The sequence below is a fragment of the Pogoniulus pusillus genome, chromosome 9 (assembly GCF_015220805.1).
Source record: "Pogoniulus pusillus isolate bPogPus1 chromosome 9, bPogPus1.pri, whole genome shotgun sequence".
NCBI lineage: Eukaryota > Metazoa > Chordata > Aves > Piciformes > Lybiidae > Pogoniulus > Pogoniulus pusillus.
In genome coordinates this window covers 20,699,174-20,721,031 of record NC_087272.1, presented here as the reverse complement: position 1 = coordinate 20,721,031, position 21,858 = coordinate 20,699,174, and the positions used below count along the sequence as shown (strand labels likewise).

The following is a 21,858-nucleotide window of genomic DNA, read 5'->3' as shown; positions in this document are numbered from 1 at the left end:
ACTGAACATTAAGACCTCATAAAGTGGGAAGTTAGCCTAGCCATTACAGATACATGCTAACTCAAGATCTGATAAATCTACCTTTGAAAAAGGAAAAAATAAAGTAAAACAAAATTTGAATTGATACCAAGCCATGATTACCCCCTTCATATACCAGAGATACTTTGGCATGCCTACTTGTGGCTGTGCTAGCATGAATGGTGAAGATGCAAGTCATTGGAACCAGGAAATGTGGACCACTATGAATATGTAAATATATATATAAAAATACATGTAAATATATGCAATAAAGCAAATTATGGCCAGTCACTGCAAGGGTTGCTTCCTGCAAAGCATGAAGCAGGTATGTAATACTCCACTTCAGTAAAGTATAAAAGCAAGAGCTAATGTTTTTGTTTACAGTTCATGAAGATACTTATTGATTTTAAAAGTGTTCACAAAATGAATTATGATTTTTCTTAACATTTTATTCCAGTAAGACTATGAAGCAGATAATTATTTAAGCCTCAGTGTACTGTATTTTCTCAACATTATCCTGTTCTTACTTTAGAGTTTTCTGTTTTTTTTCCAGTTTCCAAAATCAAATGGATTCTGCAGACAATAAGTTCAAGACAGTCCTTCATAATGATTCCAATGAGAACACTAGTGATGATGAAAATGATAGCAAATGCAGTGGCAGTGAGGAAATAGGCTTTATTCCAACAAAAAAAGGTAAACAGAGTGGGACTAGACATGATTGTGATGAGAATGATGACACCAGTGACAGTATGGAGGCAGCTATTGTGCAGAGGCTTAAAGAAGAGGAAGCTAGAAAAAAAGGGGCGGAAGACTCAGACTGTAGCAACATCGAAGAAGTGGCTCAACAAGCATCAGAAACTGAAGACAAGGATTTCAAAGTTCTTTGGTGTGAACATGATTCCCAAAGCCCTGGTGAGGAGCTGTTATTTAGCTTATGCTCTTGGTCATTTTTATTTCTGTGTCTTACCTGTTAGCTCTTTTGTAGTTAATTAATGAGTTGCAGTTACATGTCTCTGAAAGTAACCATCTGTGGCTATTTTAGAAATAAGAAAACATCTTGAATTTCTGAAGAAGCTGAGGCAATACATTTGGGCATCCCTATCAAGGTCTCAGTAAGTACAGCAGAGTTTATGGAAAGAAATTTAATAAACGGCAATAAAAATAGTTTATTTAAACTAAATACACATCCCAGTGTAGTAGAAAAAAAACAATGTGCTTGTCACTTAGATTTGTGGAAACCTAGGAGACCTAAGGCATTTTTAGGGTGCCATACTTCCTCCAGTCACATCAAGGAAGATTCCTAATAGGACATCCGTGCAAAGAATAGAGATTGTTTGAACATTCTAGGAACTAATCTGCAATTTTAAACTGTTGCTATTTGTTCTTTTTCAGTTATCTGTCTGGTTTTTGGGACATGTTTCTCCACACATTTTAAGGTTGCTACTTTTACAGCATGTAAAACAGTTTTCCTACAAAATTTTACTTCTTGTACATGCTTCCTATGTTTTTATATGCCAGTTCTCTTGCTTGATTTTCTGTTCACATTGACAGTGCTCTTCTCTGCATCCCAGAGTTGACATTCTAGAGATTATTATTAATTAGGATCAGATGATTTAAATGTACAAGACCGAAGTTTACATTTATTTTTGTTCATGGAAGGCTACTCATTGAATCAGATAACATACTGGAGCTGTAAATGAGCCATAAAAGAAAGCAAGATCTTTCTAGGTGGTGTGTAGGAGGGATATTTTGACAGCTTTGAAGAAAATAAGCATGTTCTTACCATTAGAGTATGGATGTTCTCATAATATGCATTAGTACTGTAATATGTTACAGACTGTGTAGTAGATGGCCTTGCATCTTCTTCACTTGGACCTGCAAAACTACTTCTAACTCCTTGGTCTCTCCTTGGTAATATCATGTCCCTGGACTTGCGTGGAGTCTTAAGGAGGTGGAGAATATAGTCAGTTCCTAGGATGTTCTAAAAACCGCTGAGGTGCTACCAGTTTATATTTGTCATCTTCAGTGCAAAGGGTTGTTTTGAATTTGACCTAAGACTGATTAATGCAGATTTTATCAACTTTATAGTTTTCTGAAATAGGAAGATGACAAAAAAGTCTTTTAATTCCTTGATCATTGCATTCCTCTTGCATTACTCTTTGGTCTTAAGGTATTTCTCTTGCCATGTTCCTTAGATGAAGGAGGTAGTTGTCATTTTTGTGATTGTTGTTGATAACCCACTTCCTATTTTTAGATAGAAACTTAGGCAGGAAGTTTCTCTAAATATTTATTGGTTCTCTCCTGAGGATGTTTCTTATACATAAAACACATAACACCTTCTGCATAAGCAGGTGTGGACAAGAAGTGCCACATAAGTAACAGAAGACCCAGATCCTACAAAATTATCTGGATTTGTAAAGGAGAAAATTGCCAATTCACTGTTTAGGACTAATCTTGAAGCCAAGAACAATGGTTTGCTGTGATTTAATTTGTGTGTTTAATGTTCAGTTTATTTAACAAAACAATTTATTTAAAAATCTGTTTACTTGGTCTTACGACCCCAAGTTTTATTTGAGTTATGTACATACTATTTCCTTTTCTTTCAGGTATGTCAGCCTGTTAAAAGACTTTGTTGAGTCTGAATTCTTTGTAATAGATGGGGATTCCTTACTACTTATGTTTTCAGATGAAGATACACAGCATCTAAACTTCTTCTACCGAGTTGAATGCTTCCTGCAGGATTTCACTGAAAAAGGAGCAAAATACGTCATTGTTTTCTTCAAGGTACTAAGCAAGTAACCTTTATTTCCACTTAAACTACTGCACTCCTTCAAAACCAACTTCTTGATTCTAATCAGGATAAGGAAATTGTTCATTGTCAACAAACAGAACTGAATATTTGCATTGTTTTTCTACCCTATAGGATGCAGAGCAGATATATTTTCCATATCCTCACTTTCTTTTCTTGCGAACTGCATTAATAGAACATCTAAGGCATAACACAAACATCACTGTTCATACAGAATTTTCCAGTTGTTTATCATCCAAATGGGAGATTTTCCTGAAACAAAGTTATCCTTACTTCATCATCGTATCTGATGTGGGACTGAACAGTCTTCAAACAGACTATTTAGCTATTTTGATTGCTCATTCACTGTCTAAGAAAGTCAACGTTGTGCTTACTTCAGGACAAGAGTATGATCTTCTTAGAGTTTATGGGTATCACGTTCAGAGTTTGCATAAACACATAATTTTTTTTCAAAAGGTAAGTTACACAACTTTGTTGTTTTGCATTAGTTCTATGCTGCAGATTTAATTAAAATATGACAATATAATTTATGTTTTGCATTTCAAAGTTATGAAGAACTGAAATGTGGCTTATTTTATGTTTCATTGATCTACTGGTCTTGGAAATCCTTCATAGGCAAACATTGTGATTGGTGATAAATTCCCATCCTTTTCTCTATAGCTGATTTTCACATCCTTCTTGGCTTAAATACATCCTTACCCATTCCTTAAGTGTCATGTGCCTTAGTTGACTTCTATTATGCCAGATAAAGACTAACATCTGGAAGTTCCAAGTAAACATAAGGAAAAGTTTTTCTATTGTGAGGGTGGCAGAACACTGGAACAGGCTGTCCAGGGGGGTTGTGGAGCCTCCCTCTCTGGAAACATTCAAGACCTGCCTGGATGCATCTATGTGTGATCTGGTATAGGTGATCCTGCTCTGGCAGGGAGGTTAGACTACATAATCTTTTCAGATCCCTTCCATCCCCTAACATTCTGTGATTTAGGCCAGGACTATGATTAAAATAAAAAAAATTATCATGGATGTTTCTGATGCGTTGTTATCTATTGACTTTTGCATATAACTTTGACTTCTGCACTTCTTAGCACAAAGAAGATCTGAAACATGCTTCTGAAAAGTTAGTCAAGCACAAAGACCCACTCATATACCTATATGAACATCTCCGTCTGAACACAGAGACCATACAGAAAGAGGTAATTTAACATCCTTGGTTTAAAAAAAAAAAATATTCTCATGATGCCTGTCTTCCTCCATTTTGTTACCTGAAATTCTCTCTTAGCCAGAATTGAGGGCTTTCTTCCTTATCCAGCAGCAGCCTCATCTCTAGGGACACTGCAAAATCTGAAACTCGCTGTTGCAGCTGCTGAAATGTGCATGCTGTGAACTAAAGCATTCAGAGTCTGGATTTTTTGGAAGAACTTGATTTAAATTGCAAGGTATATGCTTGTGTGATTAAAGCAATGGTTTTACAATATTTTAACTGTTTAAAAAATGGTATTTTTATGGTATCACAATCACCCTTAGTACCTAATGTACTCCTGCTATTTTCCTGAGTGGTGTTTCCCTAGGGTTGTGACTCTGCTTCTGCTCCTGCAGAGGGCAACACTAAGGCTTTCTTAGACTTCAGTGAGAATAGTATTGGTCCAGCAAGCAATATTTTTTAAATACAATACAGATTATATAGAAAGTATTTTAAAGCCTATATATTGCTAATATTTTGTTTTATTATCATTATGTTTCTTGAGGCAAATGCAGTAGTAGCAAAACATCAAGGTGCAGTGAGAGTGGATATCTACTCCCTCAAAGCTGGGACTGTGGGATCTACCCTGGGGGTGGCAGGGCAGAGCCTGGTAGCCAGTACCTGGTCCACTATACTAGTCAAGAGGAGGGCAGCTTTTGGGGACAGATACAATCCCAGGCATCAGGCATCTACCTGGGAAAGGACTAAGGCCAGAGCAGGTTGTCAGCTTGCTGCACTGTGGGAAGTTGGAGACCAGAAGTCCCGCTGCATTTCTGGAGCAGCTGAAACAGGGCCCAGGGCAAGTGGGAGGATAGGGACAGTAAGGGCTGCTGGTGCCCCCAGGGACATGACAAAACGGAGCTGTTGTTACTAATGATTGTACTCATTTTTCATTCTGTATTTTTTTATGTCCTTTTTATTCCCTTCTCCAGTGGAACTCTGTATAGGACAGGGCTTGTTGTTTATTTGGTAATTTTTATGATATCAGTCATTTGTTCTCTTCAATGTTATGACTGCAGGTTCTCCAGACTGTCCATCTATTGAAACAGCTGTGGCCTGAAGGATCTGACGTTCAGCGTGTGATCTGTGTTCTTGCTTGTGCTGTGGGATTAAAAATATACAACAAAATACTGAAAAATGCAAATACTACTACGAGAGCAAAGACAGAACGATCAGCAAGGGTAAGACTTTTTTTAAAGTATCTTTTCAGCATAATGACCATAAAGATTCTGCTGACAGGAGCGACATCCGTCCTTCTAGCTGAAGAGAGGCCCAGCTTTTGGTGACTAAATTCTGTAAATGGTCTTGTTAGATTATTACTGTGACCAGAGCTTTTCTGAAGGAGCATGATTTCCTTGTGGCTGACACTGTGTTCCCTCCTGCAGCTATTCCTGGGGAAAGTTTTACCTTGGGAGCAGTTACTTCTGTAGGAACTTTTTACCTTAGAAGTTAGTTGCACTGACTATTTTTCTTTTTTCACTAGGTATATACACACTTTTCTTAAATTAGCAACCCATTTGTGCTGCTTTAGAGGTCATGAGCTACCCAGTACCAGAGGACAGAAATGATATTTACTGCTTTTGAGGAGTGAAAATAAAAATGCTGCACACTGATTGGAAGTTTAAAGGGAGATTGTATTTACAAGTATATAAGTACAGAAACTATTCTGGTAGAATGAGTACATTCACAAAGTAGGCCAAGTTACCAGATCAAAACCTTCTAGAATCCTCCACCCATCCAACTTCATCAGGCCTGAGAGTAGGCCAAAACTGCCTTTCTCCTACAAGGCTTCAGCAGGCCTCGTGATGCATCTGAAAATTCCCTGTCAGCTAGAAGCTGTCTGCCCCACACACAGTGAGAAAAGTAGGGATGTGTGCTTTTCTCAAAGAGGGGAGAAGTGAAGAGATGAGAAGCAGGGAGAAGAGAATCATAGAATCAACCAGGTTGGAAGAGACCTCCAAGATCATCCAGTCCAACCTATCACCCCGCCCTATCCAATCAACTAGACCATGGCACTAAGTGCCTCATCCAGGCTTTTCTTGAACACCTCCAGGGACGGTGCCTCCACCACCTCCCTGGGCAGCCCATTCCAATGGGAAATCACTCTCTCTGTGAAGAACTTCTTCCTAATACTCAGCCTATACCTACCCTGGCACAACTTGAGACTGTGCCCCCTTGTTCTATTGCTGGTTACCTGGGATAAGAGGCCACCCCCCACCTGGCTACAATGCCCCTTCAGGTAGTTGTAGACAGTAATAAGATCACCCCTGAGCCTCCTCTTCTCCAGGCTAAACAGGCCCAGCTATGAGAGTGGTTATCATCTAATCACTGCTATGATACTGGAAAGCAGAATAGAGTAACAATGTTACAATATTCTGAGATGACCAGGTCCATCCCCTGGGACTCTCTATCTCTTTCTGGAGGACTTTGTTCTGTGGTATTCTTAAGGGTACCTGGGCCCCAAAATCACTGCCACATTTCACAATGAAAGGTCTAGTTGCAGCCATGACACCATTTGGTGGTCATACTAGAAGCCTTCTATTTTCAGGAAGTTAGCAGAGCTGCAATATATCAGTAATATTTTATGAGACATGTGTTCAGTGGACTACAAAGCAGATATAATTGGTTAGCACAGCTAGATTGCTGTGCAGTTTTAGCTGTGCAGTTTTTGCTGTGCAGTTGACAAAAGAACAGGTCTGTGTTGTGATGTTATATTTTTCTCTTAGAAGAATAACATTTCTAGTCAGATGCACTGGCAGTTGTTTTTACATTTTGTCTTGATATTCATAGTCATACTCCCTTCTGCAAAATAATTTTTTTCACGTTTAACTGATCTGTATCTACCAGCACTACAATAATGTTAATTTTGAAACAAGTATATCTACAAGATCAGAATTACCAGCTGCTTTACAGGGTGGAAACCACTGAATTAAATAGAGGTGAACACAATTATTTTACTGAAGATGTGATGAATTTTTTATTTATCATCTCTCAACAGAGAAGTAGTAAAGCCCTGTCTCCAGAAGAAGCAGCTGACTTCTGTAGAATGCAATGTCTTACAGTGACATTTCTTCTTCATATGCCGCTTTCACAGAGAACTCAGATTAGGATCATGAAATCTTGCTGGACTAAGCAAGTTTCACCATTAATAAAAATGGTATGTGTAGGCATGTCTTACTTCCCTGTCATCAGGTATATTTGTCATTTCACTTTTTCATTTTCCTTTATATGTGACTTCAGTCACTTGAGATCAAAGAATGTAATGTATGTGCTGGAAGCAAACCTTATCTTGTGAGCCACAAATCAGTGGGGCTAAGCAGATTTGTGGCAATATTTCTAGAACTGATCTTTTCTTAGACATTTCCAGTTAGCCAGCATTAGTGTTAGGATACTGAACTAGATGGACCTTGTAGTCTCCTCCAATATGGGTAATTTGATGGAAAGCACTTTTACTGTTTCAAGTTGGTTATTATGGTGAAGGAGAACAGTGAAGGCACTGTTCACACACAAGTTAAGTAATAGTGTATTTTTCATATTTCTAAATCTGTGATAGTTGACCTTACTTTGGAGATGCTTTGATTGTTCCACATGAAAAGATGCCCCATAAGAATTGTTTGCTTTATTTTAACAGCAGCAGTTGTGTATGCATTTTGCTCTGATGCAGCTAAGGGATACATGTGATTGGAAATTGGATGTAACTTACCTGCCTGACTTAAATGATGATTCACTTCTCATGAATATTGCACATTACTACGAGGTTGAATATACTGAAGGTATTTGTCTTCAAAGAGTTTGCTTTCTTAGATTTTGAACTTTATTAAGCTGCAAAATGAAAACCAAAGTGCTTGTGCAAGCAGAAATGAGTACAGTTTTCTACATATTCATATAAGAATGGATATATTTTATGGCATAATAGGGAAACATTTTTCTACAGCCAAGTCTAGAAAGTCACATGTGAGAGTGTCTTTCACTAGTATACATTTTAAATACGTTACTCTGTAATGTCTTTGATATGCCTCCTGTACTTATGGAAAGAAAGAGTGATATTGCATAGGCTGTAAGAGTTTTGGGTCGTTGCTACTGAATGGTCTCATTTCTAAGAAAATAAGTTATAAAGGCTGAACAATAAACGTGGAAAAAGATTTATAGAAAATATTTTCAGAGTGATTATGTTTACCTGAAATCCTTTACTGTGAGTCTGTCTGGTAGTAAACCAGAACGTTTTCTTTATCAGTCTAGCTACAAATTGTCCTATATGTATGCAAGTAAAGCAAGTGTAAAAGAATTTTGAAAGGAAATAGAAATTAGAAATATAAAATATTTTTTATAGTGGTATCTATGATTGGTTATCCTGACCTGCAGGAGGTGAAGGTGATGTAAAATCTTCTTTAGCTGTGGAGCTCACAGACATACACAGTCAAATCTGGCTATTTTGGAAAAAGGCACCTTCTCAGTCCATTTAGTTACTTATGCCCTAGGCTATTAAATACTGTGAATGTACAATATTTTGTTGTAATTTATTCTAATGATAATTCCATTTTGATTTATTCTAATGATCAAAGACCTCAGATAGGACTGAAGTTTTTGTCTCTGATTCAGTATATGAATATATAGGTTCAGATTTGAGTGAACTTTAACATTAAATTGTCTCTTGTTGGCTTTCTTCCCTGTGCAGGATCAGAGCTAAAAAAGGAGTTGGGAAAAGAAATGGAGAATGAATACAAATGTTTATGGGACACAGTAACAAAATTGTCTGAGAAATACAATTTTGGAGATGCTTTCCCAATACGAAAGACTTCCCAACTGTTTCTTGAATCGGAAAAGACATTATTTAGAGGTACTGATAACTCCACAAATGAGATTTGGAAGCGTGATCTTAAAGTTCTAAGAAGAGAGTTTTGATTTTTATCATGATCACAAATCTAATCTATGCTTTTTGAATCCTATACTTGTTCCTTTAAGTCCACCAGCAAAACTTGCAGATAATGTCTGTCTGGCCTTGTGAGTGTGACATTCCCTTTCCACTGCAGGCAGCAAAAGTATTGTTACTCACTTAAGTAGGTGTTGGATTTAGGTCCATGACTGCTAGCCAAAATCTGTTTCATGTATTTTAAAAACCAGTATAATTAGTGTAATACAAATAATAGTATTAACAATAATAATTGATTATAAGTAATGATTACACTGCAGAAACACTATCTCTGGAGAACATCTTTGTATATGTTTATATAGGGTTATGCAGTCGTTGAACATGGTAGCAGCAAATTAACTAAAATACAGAATTGGTGCCTTAGTGATAGAGCATCTAACAATCACTGTAGCTCACATTGAGATCCTTGAAGCTTGTAGAAATGTGAGTTGCCTGTAAGTGTCTTAAATTACACCATTATCCTATTTAGCAGCCCATAACTGGGGAAGTGCACAGTTGTCTTGAGGATTACTTATTTTCTTCCCTCCCTTACATGGTGTGTTTTGAATATCTGAGAGGAATAGGGTAGAGATTTTGCCCTATGTTTCTTGAGGACCAGTTTTGTTAAAATCTTCAAATGTTTGTTTTAAACCTATCGAATGCTATAAATCTTTAGATGAGAGATGAGAAATTCTGCAATGGATGGAATATAATTCTACTTATGTTTGTGGGTATATTTAATCTGCTGTCAAAGATGCAAAGTGAGCTCTAATAAGCAAAAAAAAAGAACAGTTTCTTTGTTTTCTGTGGGATCTGAAGACATCTTCTAACGCAGCATTTGTTGCCTCCTTTGGACACCTCGGAGACCACAGGTGTGGCTAGGTTTTGAACGTGAGAAGGATACACTGTATTATGTGGCACCTTTAGCAATGGAATGTAAGTGCAGTTTAAAGTGCAGATTTAGGAGACTGTGGTCCTCGTGGAACTGGTGCATCAAAGCAGATACTTGTGAGATGGGATGAGTTGTAGCATTCAAAAAGTTAGTGTAAGTGTCTAAAATGGATTATGAGAATGTCTACTGAGAAGCAGTGGTGATGTCTGTCTGCTTCTTTCTTCTTCCCATGTTTGAGAAGAAACAGAGAAGGGAACTAATGAACTGCTGCTTATTCTAGCCAAATTTCACTGCATAGTATTTAATTTATGATGTGATGTGATAGAATTTTTAAGTATAATGTATTATGATATATACACTTAATTAAACAATTCTTTTTTACACTGTGAAGATTGTGAAGAAGAAATTCCTGCCATCGGACTAATCTCAGTGAAATCTGATCTGGTTGAAGATTATGCTGGAGATGTTTTGAAGGACCTACCTGTTATAGAAAGGTTTGTTTGTGTGTTTTATTCTGATGAAAAAACTTTATAAGCCCTTGAATTTATATGGGTTTATTATCTACTTCCCTGCTCTTAATTATGTTGAAGTCATAAAAATGTAGAAGTGCTTTTACTATGACTCAGAAACACTTCACATTTACATGTACTGGTGTAAACTTTAACAGAAAGTTCAGAACAAGAATGGGTAGAGTCCAATATATCCATATTTTCTGTTGTTATTATAGTCTTTGGTTCTTATTCTACATTCTGGAACTATTTTTGTTAATGTATAATTTATATTTGAAACACCTAAATTGCAAAGCTCAGGTTGATTTCAAGAAAAGAAAAGCATTAAATATTGGGGCGGGGGGAAAAAGTAAGAAGATACTCTCTTTTGCATTTGGTTTGCTGCTTTTGGTAGTGGGCTCTATGCTATGCAGTGAGCATTTTTTAGCCTCTGTGTGTTACGTAGTTACCCTGCATTCTGTGGCTAATCTGTATGAAAGTAAGTGAAAAAATGATATTTTACTTTGCCTGTTAGCAATGCTTTCTGAAAAAAGTGGAGTCTATCTTGACATACTATATTTAGAGTAGAATTAAACCCTGTGTCGCTTTTCTGCCACAGTGAAACTGTACTTTGTAAATACTCAGATTTTTGACTGTTTTGCTGGATGTTCCAGAAAACATGTTAAATTTCTGCTTTAATGTTTCTGTGTTTCAGCAATGATCCTGTAGTTACTTCACCTAAGAAAGACAAGCAATTTGATGAGCTTTGTCACTGGCATTCTGGCAGACCTTTGACTGAGGAATATGAGCGAGTACGGTGCAATGCCGATGGTAAGAAAAGCTAACACAAAATCTGTGTCTGTGTTAGCTAGAACAGTACTGAAAAGGGTATTATGGTTTTGGGAAAGGTCTCATTTTAAAAAATGTTTGCATCTGTCTAAATATTTGTTGAACTAGAGGTATTGCAATAGCTTAATTATATGTAAACTGATGTGCCTGTGCATTATGTGTATGCATTTTGTATAGTCTTACATAGGTTTAATGTGTGTTAAAGAATGAGTACTTGTGGAAGATGTGGGGGCACTGCTGAGCGAGGAGGCAGCCTTGAGAACTGAGGATGCAGGGAAGGCAGAGTTGCTGAATGCCTCCTTTGCTTCAGTCTTTACACCTAAGGCTGAACTCCCCTATGTACTCCAGACCCTGGGTGAAGGAGAGGAAGCCTGGAGGAAGGAACACTCCCTACTGGTCAGCGCAGACTGTGTTGAGGATCAGTAGCACAAATTAAACATTAACAATTCCATGGGCCCTGATGAGATGCACCCAAGGGTGCTGAGAGAACTGCCTGATATTATCACTCTACCACTCTCCATCATCTTTGCCAAATCGTGGCAGATGGGAGAGGTGCCTGAGGACTGAAGGAGAGCCAATGTCACTCCAGTCTTCAAAAAGGGCAAGAAAGAGGTTCCAGGAAACTATAGACCAGTCAGCCTCACCTCCATCCCTGGAAAAATGATGGAGCAGCTCCTGCTGGAGGGCATCTCAAGGCACTTGGAAGAGAAGAAGGTTATCAGGAGTAGTCAGCATGGATTTACCAAGGGGAAGTCATGCTTGACTAACCTGATAGCATTTTATGATGCCATAACTGAATGTGTAGATTCAGGGAAACCAGTGGATGTAGTCTACCTTGACCTTAGCAAGGCCTTTGACACTGCCTCCCATGACATTTTGGTGAGCAAGCTGAGGAAGTGTGGCAGGGAAGAGCAAACAGTGAGATGGGTTAGGAACTGGTTGCCAGATAGAGTTCAGAGGGTGGTGATCAATAGCGCCAGGTCCAGGTGGGGAGCTGTGACTAGTGGTGTCCCCCAGGGATCAGTGCTGGGGCCAGTCCTGTTCAAAATCTTCATCAGTGACATAGATGAGGGCACAGAGTGTCTGCTCAGCAAGTTTGCTGACAACACCAAGCTGGGAGGCTTGGCTGATACAGCTGAAGGCTGTGCTGCCACCCAGAGAGACCTGGACAGACTGGAGTGCTGGGCACAGAGGAACCAGATGAAGTTCAACAAGGACAAGTGCAGAGTCCTGTATCTAGGGAAGAATAATAAACTGCATCAGTACAGGCTGGAAGGTGATCTGCTAGAAAGCAGTCCTATAGAGAGGGACCTGGGGGTCCTGGTGGATAACAAGTTAACTATGGCACAGCAATGTGCTCTTGTGGCCAAGAAGGCCAAGGGGATCCTGGGGTGTATTAGGAAGAGTGTGTCCAGTGCACCCCCTCTCTCTGCCCTGGTGAGACCTCTTGAATACTGTGTTCAGTTTGGGGTTCCTCAGTTTAAGAGGGACAGGGATCTGCTGGAGAGGGTCCGGTGGAGGGCTACAAGGATGATTAGGGGACTGGAAGGTATGGATTATAAGTAGAGGCTGAGGGACCTGGGGCTTTTCAGTCTGGAGAAGAGGAGACTTAGAGGGGATTTGATAAATGTTTATAAGTATCTGCAGGCTGGCCAGGAGTGGGGGACAGGCTCTGCTCACTTGCTCCCTGTGATAGGACAAGAAGCAATAGGTGTAAGTTGCAGCAAAAGAGGTTCCACCTGAACACGAGGGGGAACTTCTTTACTGTAAGGGTCACAGAGCACTGGAATAGGCTTCCCAGAGAGGTCGTGGAGTCTCCTTCTCTGGAGAATTTCAAGGCCTGTCTAGACGTGTTCCTCTGATCTGTGTTAGATAGTATTGTCTTGCTCTGGCAGGGGGGTTGGACTCGATGATCTCCTTGGGTCCCTTCCAACCCCTAATATCCTGTGATCCATACGCTCAGTTTAGTATCTTTCATTAACTTCTTCCACCAACTTAATTTATTCATGTTCTGATGCCAGACCCTTGTTTTCACGGGGAAGAAGTCTTTTTTCTGATCATCTGAATTTTGTTTGGAAGACACCTTCTCCTTTTCATGGGCTGTGTAAGAAGTCTATGCACTTTGGTCAAACAGTTATGATTTCTTTCCAGGCTTCCTGCTTGTTAAATTTTCCAATTTTTCCAAATTTTTGTGTGTGCCTAATGTAGTTTGAATTTGAGCCTCTCTCTCAGATAATTCCAAGTATCATTAGTTTTTGTTCTTAGTGGCCAGCCTCTTTCAAAATGTGACTTTAGCCTTTAGTTCAATGAAGAATTTTTTACAAACTTTATCTGTTACCCAGGTATCTTTTCTTTGGAAATAGATTATTATGTAGTTCTTTCACAGTGTTTTATAACCAATTATGTCTGCTTTTAGCAAAATCCAAAGATGCAAGAGCAAGAAAAGAAATACAAAAGTTGCAGAATTTTCGTCAGTTTTATGGAAGTACTTTGGGAGACACCACTTCAAAATTTATTGTACTTCAAGAGGATGTGCCAGAGAATGCTAGTGCTGCTGTCAAAAAAGCACAAAATAAGCCTGTGAGTGTATTCAAGTTGCTCTTTCCAAACCTTTTCTTATGTTTTCCAGGATAGGATTTCCACTATGAGTTTCACAGATGAAGTTTTATATTCTGACTGTGCTAGCTATCCTCAGTTGAAGAAATATAAAAATGTGAACTGCCTTTATACTTCAAATTTAGTTAGCTAGTCAGCTAGCTGGCAAAAGTATTTTTGTTCCCAGTCAGGAATACTGTTGAGTATTAATAGGCAGAAGTAAATAAAGTTAATAAATATGAACTCTATGAAGGATCATGGCCAGTATTTTAAATGTGGAGAGAAGGAAACTGGAGTTCATTAACTTAATTTTACTTTAAGAAAGTATTGAGAAATACTGGGAAAACTCATTACTTATTTACTTATTTTCTTGCAGTGTTTTGAAACATTCTCTGTGGAAAAATTCTGTAGGTAATGCAAATAATCCTAGCTGTGTGAGCATTGCCAGACATCACAGGTTATGTAGCAAACTCATGAACAATACTGAGCAATAGTGATTTGAGCAGTACTTCATAATAGACTGTTCTGTGGATTTCTGATCACGGTCTCTTGAATTACCTGGAAAAGTATGTATGTAAAATAACTTGCTTGAATTCAAGTAAGGTTGAGCTCTTAATTTCATTTATCTTAATGAAAGGCATCTCAGTATGATGTGAATTTCTATTATCCACATATGAAAGAAAGGCATGAAGTTTAACTTTCAGACATTGGGGCTTTTTTATTTTTTCCACATTTCTTTATTTTTATACTACTTGAAAAACTTAATACTGACTTAAAATGAAGCCTATGGAAGCTCTTTCACACAGTATATGTTGTAGAAAACAGAAATTGTATCTCCTTCAAAATGAAGTACTAGTTAAAACAATTTGGAAAACACAGTACTTCATGCAAATTAAAAACTGTAATGTAAAGTACCTGTGGGGATTGAGTTTATGGATTAGCTTTTTTTCAGATGATGCTTGCACACAGTGATAGTTCTAAATATCTTCATTTTATTGGCTAGAAAACTAAAGCAGAAACAATTGTAGAGGAAAACAAGAGGCGACTACAAGCTAAAGAAGAAAAGAAGGAGGAGGAGCAATGGAAAGCCTTGTGTGTACCAACTGTAAAGGAAATAAAAGCCAATCTGGCTGTTGGAATAAATAACTTGGAGAAGTTTCTCAAAACCCTTAAAAGTAAATCTGTGAAGCTCAGCGCAGAAATGACAGGATTGTCTGCCTGTTTAGAAGTGTGGAAGGAACACTGCAAAAATCAAGGTATGGTAACCAAATTCACATTTGATATTCAACTTCTGCTCCCTTTAACTAGCAGAGTGAATGACTTGGGTGTTCTTGGATGGAACAAGAACATACAAATACAGCCCTGTTTCAGGAACATGAAAGGTGTTTTTAAGAATTAACAGGCCTGGTCCCCTTATGCAATTTCAAGATCGTTTGAGTCAACCATCAAAGTATCACAGTATTATCAGGATTGGAAGAGACCTCACAGATCATCAAGCCCAATATCCAGTGAAATTAGATTATAGGTATTTTCCTGTTCTGTTTTATAAATATTTCATATACACAAATAATTTATTTTACTGTATAGACCTTTAATGATTATGTCTCAAGTGCAATAAAATTGCAGTGAATTGTTTAATTAGCTGAGGTGATTAACTCACAGTTTGGATGATGACCATTTGCAGAGAAACCTGTGCTACCATGGACTCTTGTTTCACTAGAACTAACTTGTTCAGTCCATATCTTTGGCCACGATGGGCCAAATACACTGCTCTGAACGTGTTGAGGAGTGTTGTAAATGCTGGAGTGAAGTACATTGCTTAAAAGATTGAGTAACAAATGTGTGGTGAATATGAGTTAACATATATTTGAGGACATAACCAGATGGATCAATGATGGTAGAGCAGTGGATGTGGTTTATCTTGATTTCAGTAAAGCATTTGACACTGTATCCCACAGCATCCTTGCAGCTAAACTGAGTTAATATGGTCTAGATGATCAGATAGTGAGGTGGCTTGGGAACTGGTTGAAGGGAAGAAGCCAGAGAGGTGTGGTTAATGGGATGGAGTCTAGTTGGAGGCCTGTAACTAGTGGCATCCTACAGGGGTCAGTACTGGGACCAGTTCTGTTCAATAGGTTCATCAATGACCTGAATGAGGACTCAGAGCGCACTATTGGCAAGTTTGCTGATGACACCAAACTGGGTGGAGTGGCTGCCACACCAGAAGGCTGTGCTGCAATTCAGTGAGACTTGGACAGGCTGGAGGGCTGGGCAGGAAGAAATTTAATGAAGTTCAACAAGGGCAAGTGTAGAGTCATGCACCTGGGAAAGAACAACCCCAGGGATCAGTATAGGTTGGGGTCTGATCTGTTGGAATACAGCGAAGGGGAAAAGGATTTGGGGGTGCTAGTTGATGGGAAGTTGACCCTGAGCCAGCAATGTACTCTCATGGTCAGTAGGGCTAATGCCATTCTGGGGTGTATTAGAAGGACTGTGGCTAGTAGGTTGAGAGAAGTTCTCCTGCCCCTCTACTCTGCCCTGGTGAGGCCACGTCTGGAGTACTGTGTTCAGTTTTTGGTCCTCCAGTTCAAGAGGGACATGGAACTGCTTGAAAGAGTCCAGAGCAGAGCCACAAAGATGATTAAGGGAATGGAACATCTCTCTTACAAGGAGAGACTGATGGAGCTGGGTCTCTTAAGCTTGGAGAAGAGGAGACTGAGAGGTGACCTCTTCAGTGTTTATGTAAAGGGTGAGTGCCAGGAGAATGGAGCCAGGCTCTTCTCAGTGATGCCCGATGACAGGACAAGGGACAATGGATGAAAATGGAGGCACAGGAAGTTTCAATTAAACGTGAGGAGGAATTTTTTCACTGTAAGGGTGACAGAACAGTGGAACAGGCTGCCCAGGGGGGATTGTGGAGTCTCCCGCCCTGGAGATACTCAAAACCTGCCTGTGCATGTTCCTGTGTAATCTGGTATAGGAGATCCTGCTGTGGCAGGAGGGTTGGACTAGATGATCCTTTGAGTTCCCTTGCAGCCCCTGACATTCTATGTTTCTATAAAATGTGAATTGAGAGAGCTCAGTTGCTGCACAAAAGTCAGTATGACTTCTTTATATATATGAGCGTACAGAAACATAAACCAGTACTTGGATGGTTAGTCATGGGGGGTGTTCTTCCAAATGATACAATAACCTCTTGAGTAACTATAGGCTTGTTTGTTTTTTTTTTTTTGTAAGGTAATACATCTAAAGACTTAAGCAAAGCTGTTCACGTCATGAGGAGAATTCATATCCTCCTTGACAAATATCAAGATCTCTTGGAGAAAGCACATCTACAAAAGCTGACCACATATCTAAGACTTCTTGGATTTAAGAATTTGGCATGCTCTCTTTCTGGCCAGGTAAATTTATAGCCATAGTGATTCTGCTGTAGCTGGATGTGTAGTCAATAACAACAGTGTTTTCTTGATCCTTGAATAAGATTTTGAACTGTCTATTCTTGCTTCTGGTACTAATTTTCTTTCGTTCTATTGATACACTTGCCTGCTTGATGTGAGGGCTAGATGGCACAACAGGCTGCTTCCTCTTTAGTAAATAGAAATAAATATGGCTGCGGTGATACTATTTGAAACCTGTACCAAGACTAATTTGCTCTTGTAACATCCTGAGGCCTTAGACATCTTTTAGAGATACCATCTGTTCATCACATCATCTGAAGCCTGTATGTTAAAAATAACTGTTAAAAGCTAAGTGATGAACAGCTGCTTTCTAACAGGCCCAAATACACTACTTCAGAAAAGGAAATCCTTGGGGCTGCGAAGGTAAAGGAACTCACCTTTGTTACGATGTTACTTATCACTTCTGAAGGAAACAATTTCAGATACTTAATTGTTTATCCTTCCTAGCACAGATGAGACTACTAGTAACTATAGTGAGTTTGGCCCTCTGGACTGACCTTATGCTTTTCTCCATGTTAGCAACCTGCCTACTGGGTGATATAATGTTGAGTAGTTTGATACCTTTGTGTGTAAATGAGGTATCATTAATCAGAAGGGATACTGAAGTATCTGTCAGGCACTAGAAGGAAGATGTATCTGATAGCCTGCAAGAATATAGTCAACAGCAAAAGGAAGGAATAGTACAGTGAACTGTAAAACCAATATCAGTCACTTCAGCATCTCATTTTTCAGACAGGAAATTTTTCAAAGCTTACTTGTGGCAAGAGTTTATTATCTTTCCTTGAGAATCAGGACTAATGTGAGGGAGGAAGTGATTGCTTTGCATGAAATTTTCTTTTCTTGAAGAGTGGCATTTGCCTTTTTTTCTACCTAAATTCAGCTAGCATACGATGATAATTTGCTTTGGTTTGTAGTCATTGGTAGAGGTACTTGGTGCATTACATATCAGGAAGTAGAACTGTAGGATCCCAGGTCCTCAAAAGGTCTGCTGGCTTGTGGTGATAGAAAGGGTACATTGGCAAGTTTAAGGTCTTGCTCAGAAGGCCTTCAAATCAATCAGTGTATTTTGGACCTACTCTTTCTTTTGCAGCTGCTTGTTTCTGATTCTTAATTTTGAAAAGTGGGCAGAACTTTAAAAAACTACTGATTTTTTTCAGAGATAACCTGAAGTATTTCTTCCAAGAAATTAAGTTGTGCAATCTCCTTCTTCAACTGATCTCAGCCCTAAGTGACGTGATGTAATTGCACCTGCTTCTGGCACTGAGTTGGTTTAAGTGACATCCAGACATCCCTGACAACCTAAATTATTATGTGATTTTTTGGGTCATCTATTACATATTGTATCATGAATGCTTTTCTCTATGACTTTCAGGATCATATTGTAAACAAATATGTCCAGAAACATTACATTTGATCTTAATACCTTAAGGCGCTGTTTAAATCCACAGTGCGTTACAAAGTTTGGTATCACACTCAGTCTTTATGCTGTATTTCCTTTTACAGCTGTAATTTGTTGTGCAAACGGTCAGGGCAGGTTGAAGAAAAAAGACATAAATGTAGAATGAGAAGGCTTTTGCAGGCAACAGCTTGAAGAGACTGAGCTTTGCCTACTGGCCAGTCTTGTTAGCTATTCTGACAAAAAAATACACCAGCGCTGGCTATGAAAGACATTATTTTTAGAACATGGCCTCCTTTGAAGACATACAATCATAACATCTTGCTCTGTGGTGTCAATTTCCCCAAGAAATTATTCTAAAATCACCTGCACTTTCATATATTTTTCAGAGTTTGCCAAGTTCCACAGAGAAAAGCATGTGCCACTTTCTTAATCTCTTGCTAGCTTTCAAACAAACTTGAGTTTTCATTTGACCTTCTAGATAGGAGAAAATAATGATCAGTATATAAGCAAATATGCTATCCAAGTGGGTCCAGCTCGCTTTCAGCTACAGTACATGGATTATTACTTGCTCAGAGAAGAGAGAAATGATCCAGATCCTCGAGTGCAACATTTCATACCAGACACGTGGCAGGTAATGAGACATCTTTTCACATAAATTAAATAGAAATGATCTTGAATTCTTAAAAAAAGATATGTTTTCCATTTAAAAAATTACTTGTCAAGAGTAATGTTGTTTAACAAGTCTAATTTTGTAATAAGTGTAACACATTCAGTAGATAATTTGGGACTGTATTTCATGTTCTTTCTGCACTGAGAGCTTTGCTACAAATTGCTTGGCCCAAGGAATTTCACACAAGAAATTCCAAATCCATGGGATTTCAATGCTTATTACACATTTGATGGTGATGATAACACCTCATTTGGATAATCTGAGAATCTTCATCTTATGTTCATTTATCCCTAAAGAATTACCCATATTATGGGTTGAAAAAGAACTTTTCTATCTAAACCAGAAGAAATTTAACTTGGATTTTTCTATTATTGGACTGGAGAAACCAGCTGAATTTTGTGCTTTGCATGTCCCTGTCTGCAAAAAAGCCACTTGCTTGAAAAGCAATTTAGGACTTGGTGTATGTGCAGATTGAGAAAGACAGTGTTAGTGCTGTTTCTGTTGCCCCTTCTGTACCTCTCTCCCCATCCTTTCACAGCCATATGTAGGGCAGGCTAGCACATGGAGAATGACAATAATAATGACGAGAACAGATTAATGAACATATATGTGAGAAGCAGAAGAGAGATTTATTTGGTGTTGATTTAATTATTATAGTGTAAGAAAAAAATCTTGCATTGTATAAAATAATGAAGTTTTGGGAACAAAATTATACACTGCTAACTGATTTTATTTTTAAATTTGAAAATGTCCAGTTTCAGACTCAGGTAGCAGTGTCTCTGATCAAATAATTGAAATAGATAAGTGATAATTTGTAGTCCCAAAATTTTTCATTGGAAGACCTGCTTTACTCACCAAGAACTTTGTGACACATTATGATGTAATTAACTGCTTTTATCTTAGAGAGAACTTCTTGATACTGTAGACAATAATGAGTCTGCGGTGATTGTTGCTCCCACTTCATCGGGAAAGACATATGCATCATACTACTGCATGGAAAAAGTTCTGAAAACAAGCAATGAAGGAGTAGTTGTGTATGTTGCTCCTACAAAGGTAGGGCTGAATTGTAAGATATATTCAGTATGTATGAGTATGATGTCTCAGTATGATACTGGAACCTTTTGGGTAACTTGTTACACAAATTTAATTGATATACATTAGAGTTTTTTATTAGAAATGGAATCTCTACATTCTGTATTATAATTACACTTAGTAGAAATGAGTTGTTCAACAAAAAGTCTTCAAAATATTTAATGTTTTATTAGAGTTTCTCTCTATTAATATCTGTACAGTTAATTTAAGGTCAGAAACACTGATGTGCAGAAAAGTGCTGTAAGTAGCACGTTAGGAAAATGGTGAAAGTACCAAATTCTACCAACATGCTGAAAGTAATATTGGAACAGAGCAGTGACCAAGCAAGTCATCTTAAGTTGTCTTTTCCTCATTGAGTTGACCATTAGATGTTTAAAAAGAAAAGAGATTAAAAATATAGACAATAGGATATTTTTTAATAAGACCTCTATCCTAATAGTTAAAAACTGAAGTGCTGAGGCACAATGTTTTGATTTCTTCTAAGATATAGTTTAACGTTCAATTATATGATTTTTTAAAAAATAGTAAATTGTATGTGCTATTGTTTCATAGCAATTGTTATGGACAGTTTTCTGTAGGCAAACAAGGTTTTTATGTGGTTATACACAGGTTGGGTGTCAAAATAATCTTATTTGAATATCAGTCTGGGTGCAGAAATGATTTTAATGCCTGAAGCCACAGAAACTTGGAATGATTAAAGTGCTTGTAGAGGCAGTAAAATGTGATCTATTTTTTGCTTGTTTTGAAAAAAAATATAGAATTGCTAAAGTAAACCTAAACTTGCACAACACTGAGTTCATTTGAAAGTATTTGACTATAACAGAACCTCAAGTACCATATCTTTTTCATGTTATCATTGTCGATACTCTAGATTTAAAGCCCATTACAGAGCACGTTAGAATCTGCTGCATTAATATCAGTGACAAAATTGAATACTTTTATGAGTCTTGGAATATCATACACTTTCAAATACATGCTGTCTAGTTTTGTTAATGATCTGCTTTATTTAAGGCCCTTGTAAACCAAGTGGTGGGAACTGTATACAGCCGATTCACCAAGAAACTTCCAGATGGATTGGTAGTGTGTGGTGTCTTCACGAGAGATTATCGGAGTGACGTAATGAATTCTCAGGTGTATTTTAGTGGATGTTTTAATGCATAATAATGGTGACTTCTGCATTCCATTTGGCTTCTGAAAATGTGAATTCTAATGTGACAATAGTATCGTTACTAAAAACATCTAAGCCTACCTGAACTGTTCACCAGAACCTTTCAGTCTGTGGTATAAAATGTTACCTACTCATCCTTATGGAGTATGCAGTTGATTACTTGCTCTGATTAAAATAAAAAACATTGAAATCCTTTGGTTGCCAGCCAACAGCAAATGCCTTACAGAAACCTGATAGAATACATCAGTAGCTCTTCCCTTGTCCACTACTA

The 21,858-nt window shown here is 38.1% G+C and overlaps 1 protein-coding gene across 1 annotated transcript in view; it reads left to right on the top strand.

Moving 5' to 3' along the window:
- DDX60 (DExD/H-box helicase 60) overlaps nucleotides 1–21,858 on the top strand; it is a 58,018-nt gene that overhangs the window by 7,757 nt on the left and 28,403 nt on the right. Inside the window, exons 3-19 of the mRNA XM_064148799.1 lie at nucleotides 572–930; nucleotides 1,061–1,130; nucleotides 2,625–2,802; nucleotides 2,942–3,283; nucleotides 3,913–4,020; nucleotides 5,087–5,248; nucleotides 7,066–7,224; nucleotides 7,699–7,840; nucleotides 8,743–8,904; nucleotides 10,260–10,362; nucleotides 11,072–11,187; nucleotides 13,622–13,785; nucleotides 14,804–15,056; nucleotides 17,038–17,201; nucleotides 19,136–19,288; nucleotides 20,231–20,380; nucleotides 21,431–21,550. Coding sequence (XP_064004869.1) covers nucleotides 585–930; nucleotides 1,061–1,130; nucleotides 2,625–2,802; nucleotides 2,942–3,283; nucleotides 3,913–4,020; nucleotides 5,087–5,248; nucleotides 7,066–7,224; nucleotides 7,699–7,840; nucleotides 8,743–8,904; nucleotides 10,260–10,362; nucleotides 11,072–11,187; nucleotides 13,622–13,785; nucleotides 14,804–15,056; nucleotides 17,038–17,201; nucleotides 19,136–19,288; nucleotides 20,231–20,380; nucleotides 21,431–21,550 — 2,892 coding nt within the window. The 5' untranslated portion in view covers nucleotides 572–584. The remainder of the gene's footprint in view (nucleotides 1–571; nucleotides 931–1,060; nucleotides 1,131–2,624; nucleotides 2,803–2,941; nucleotides 3,284–3,912; nucleotides 4,021–5,086; nucleotides 5,249–7,065; nucleotides 7,225–7,698; nucleotides 7,841–8,742; nucleotides 8,905–10,259; nucleotides 10,363–11,071; nucleotides 11,188–13,621; nucleotides 13,786–14,803; nucleotides 15,057–17,037; nucleotides 17,202–19,135; nucleotides 19,289–20,230; nucleotides 20,381–21,430; nucleotides 21,551–21,858) is intronic.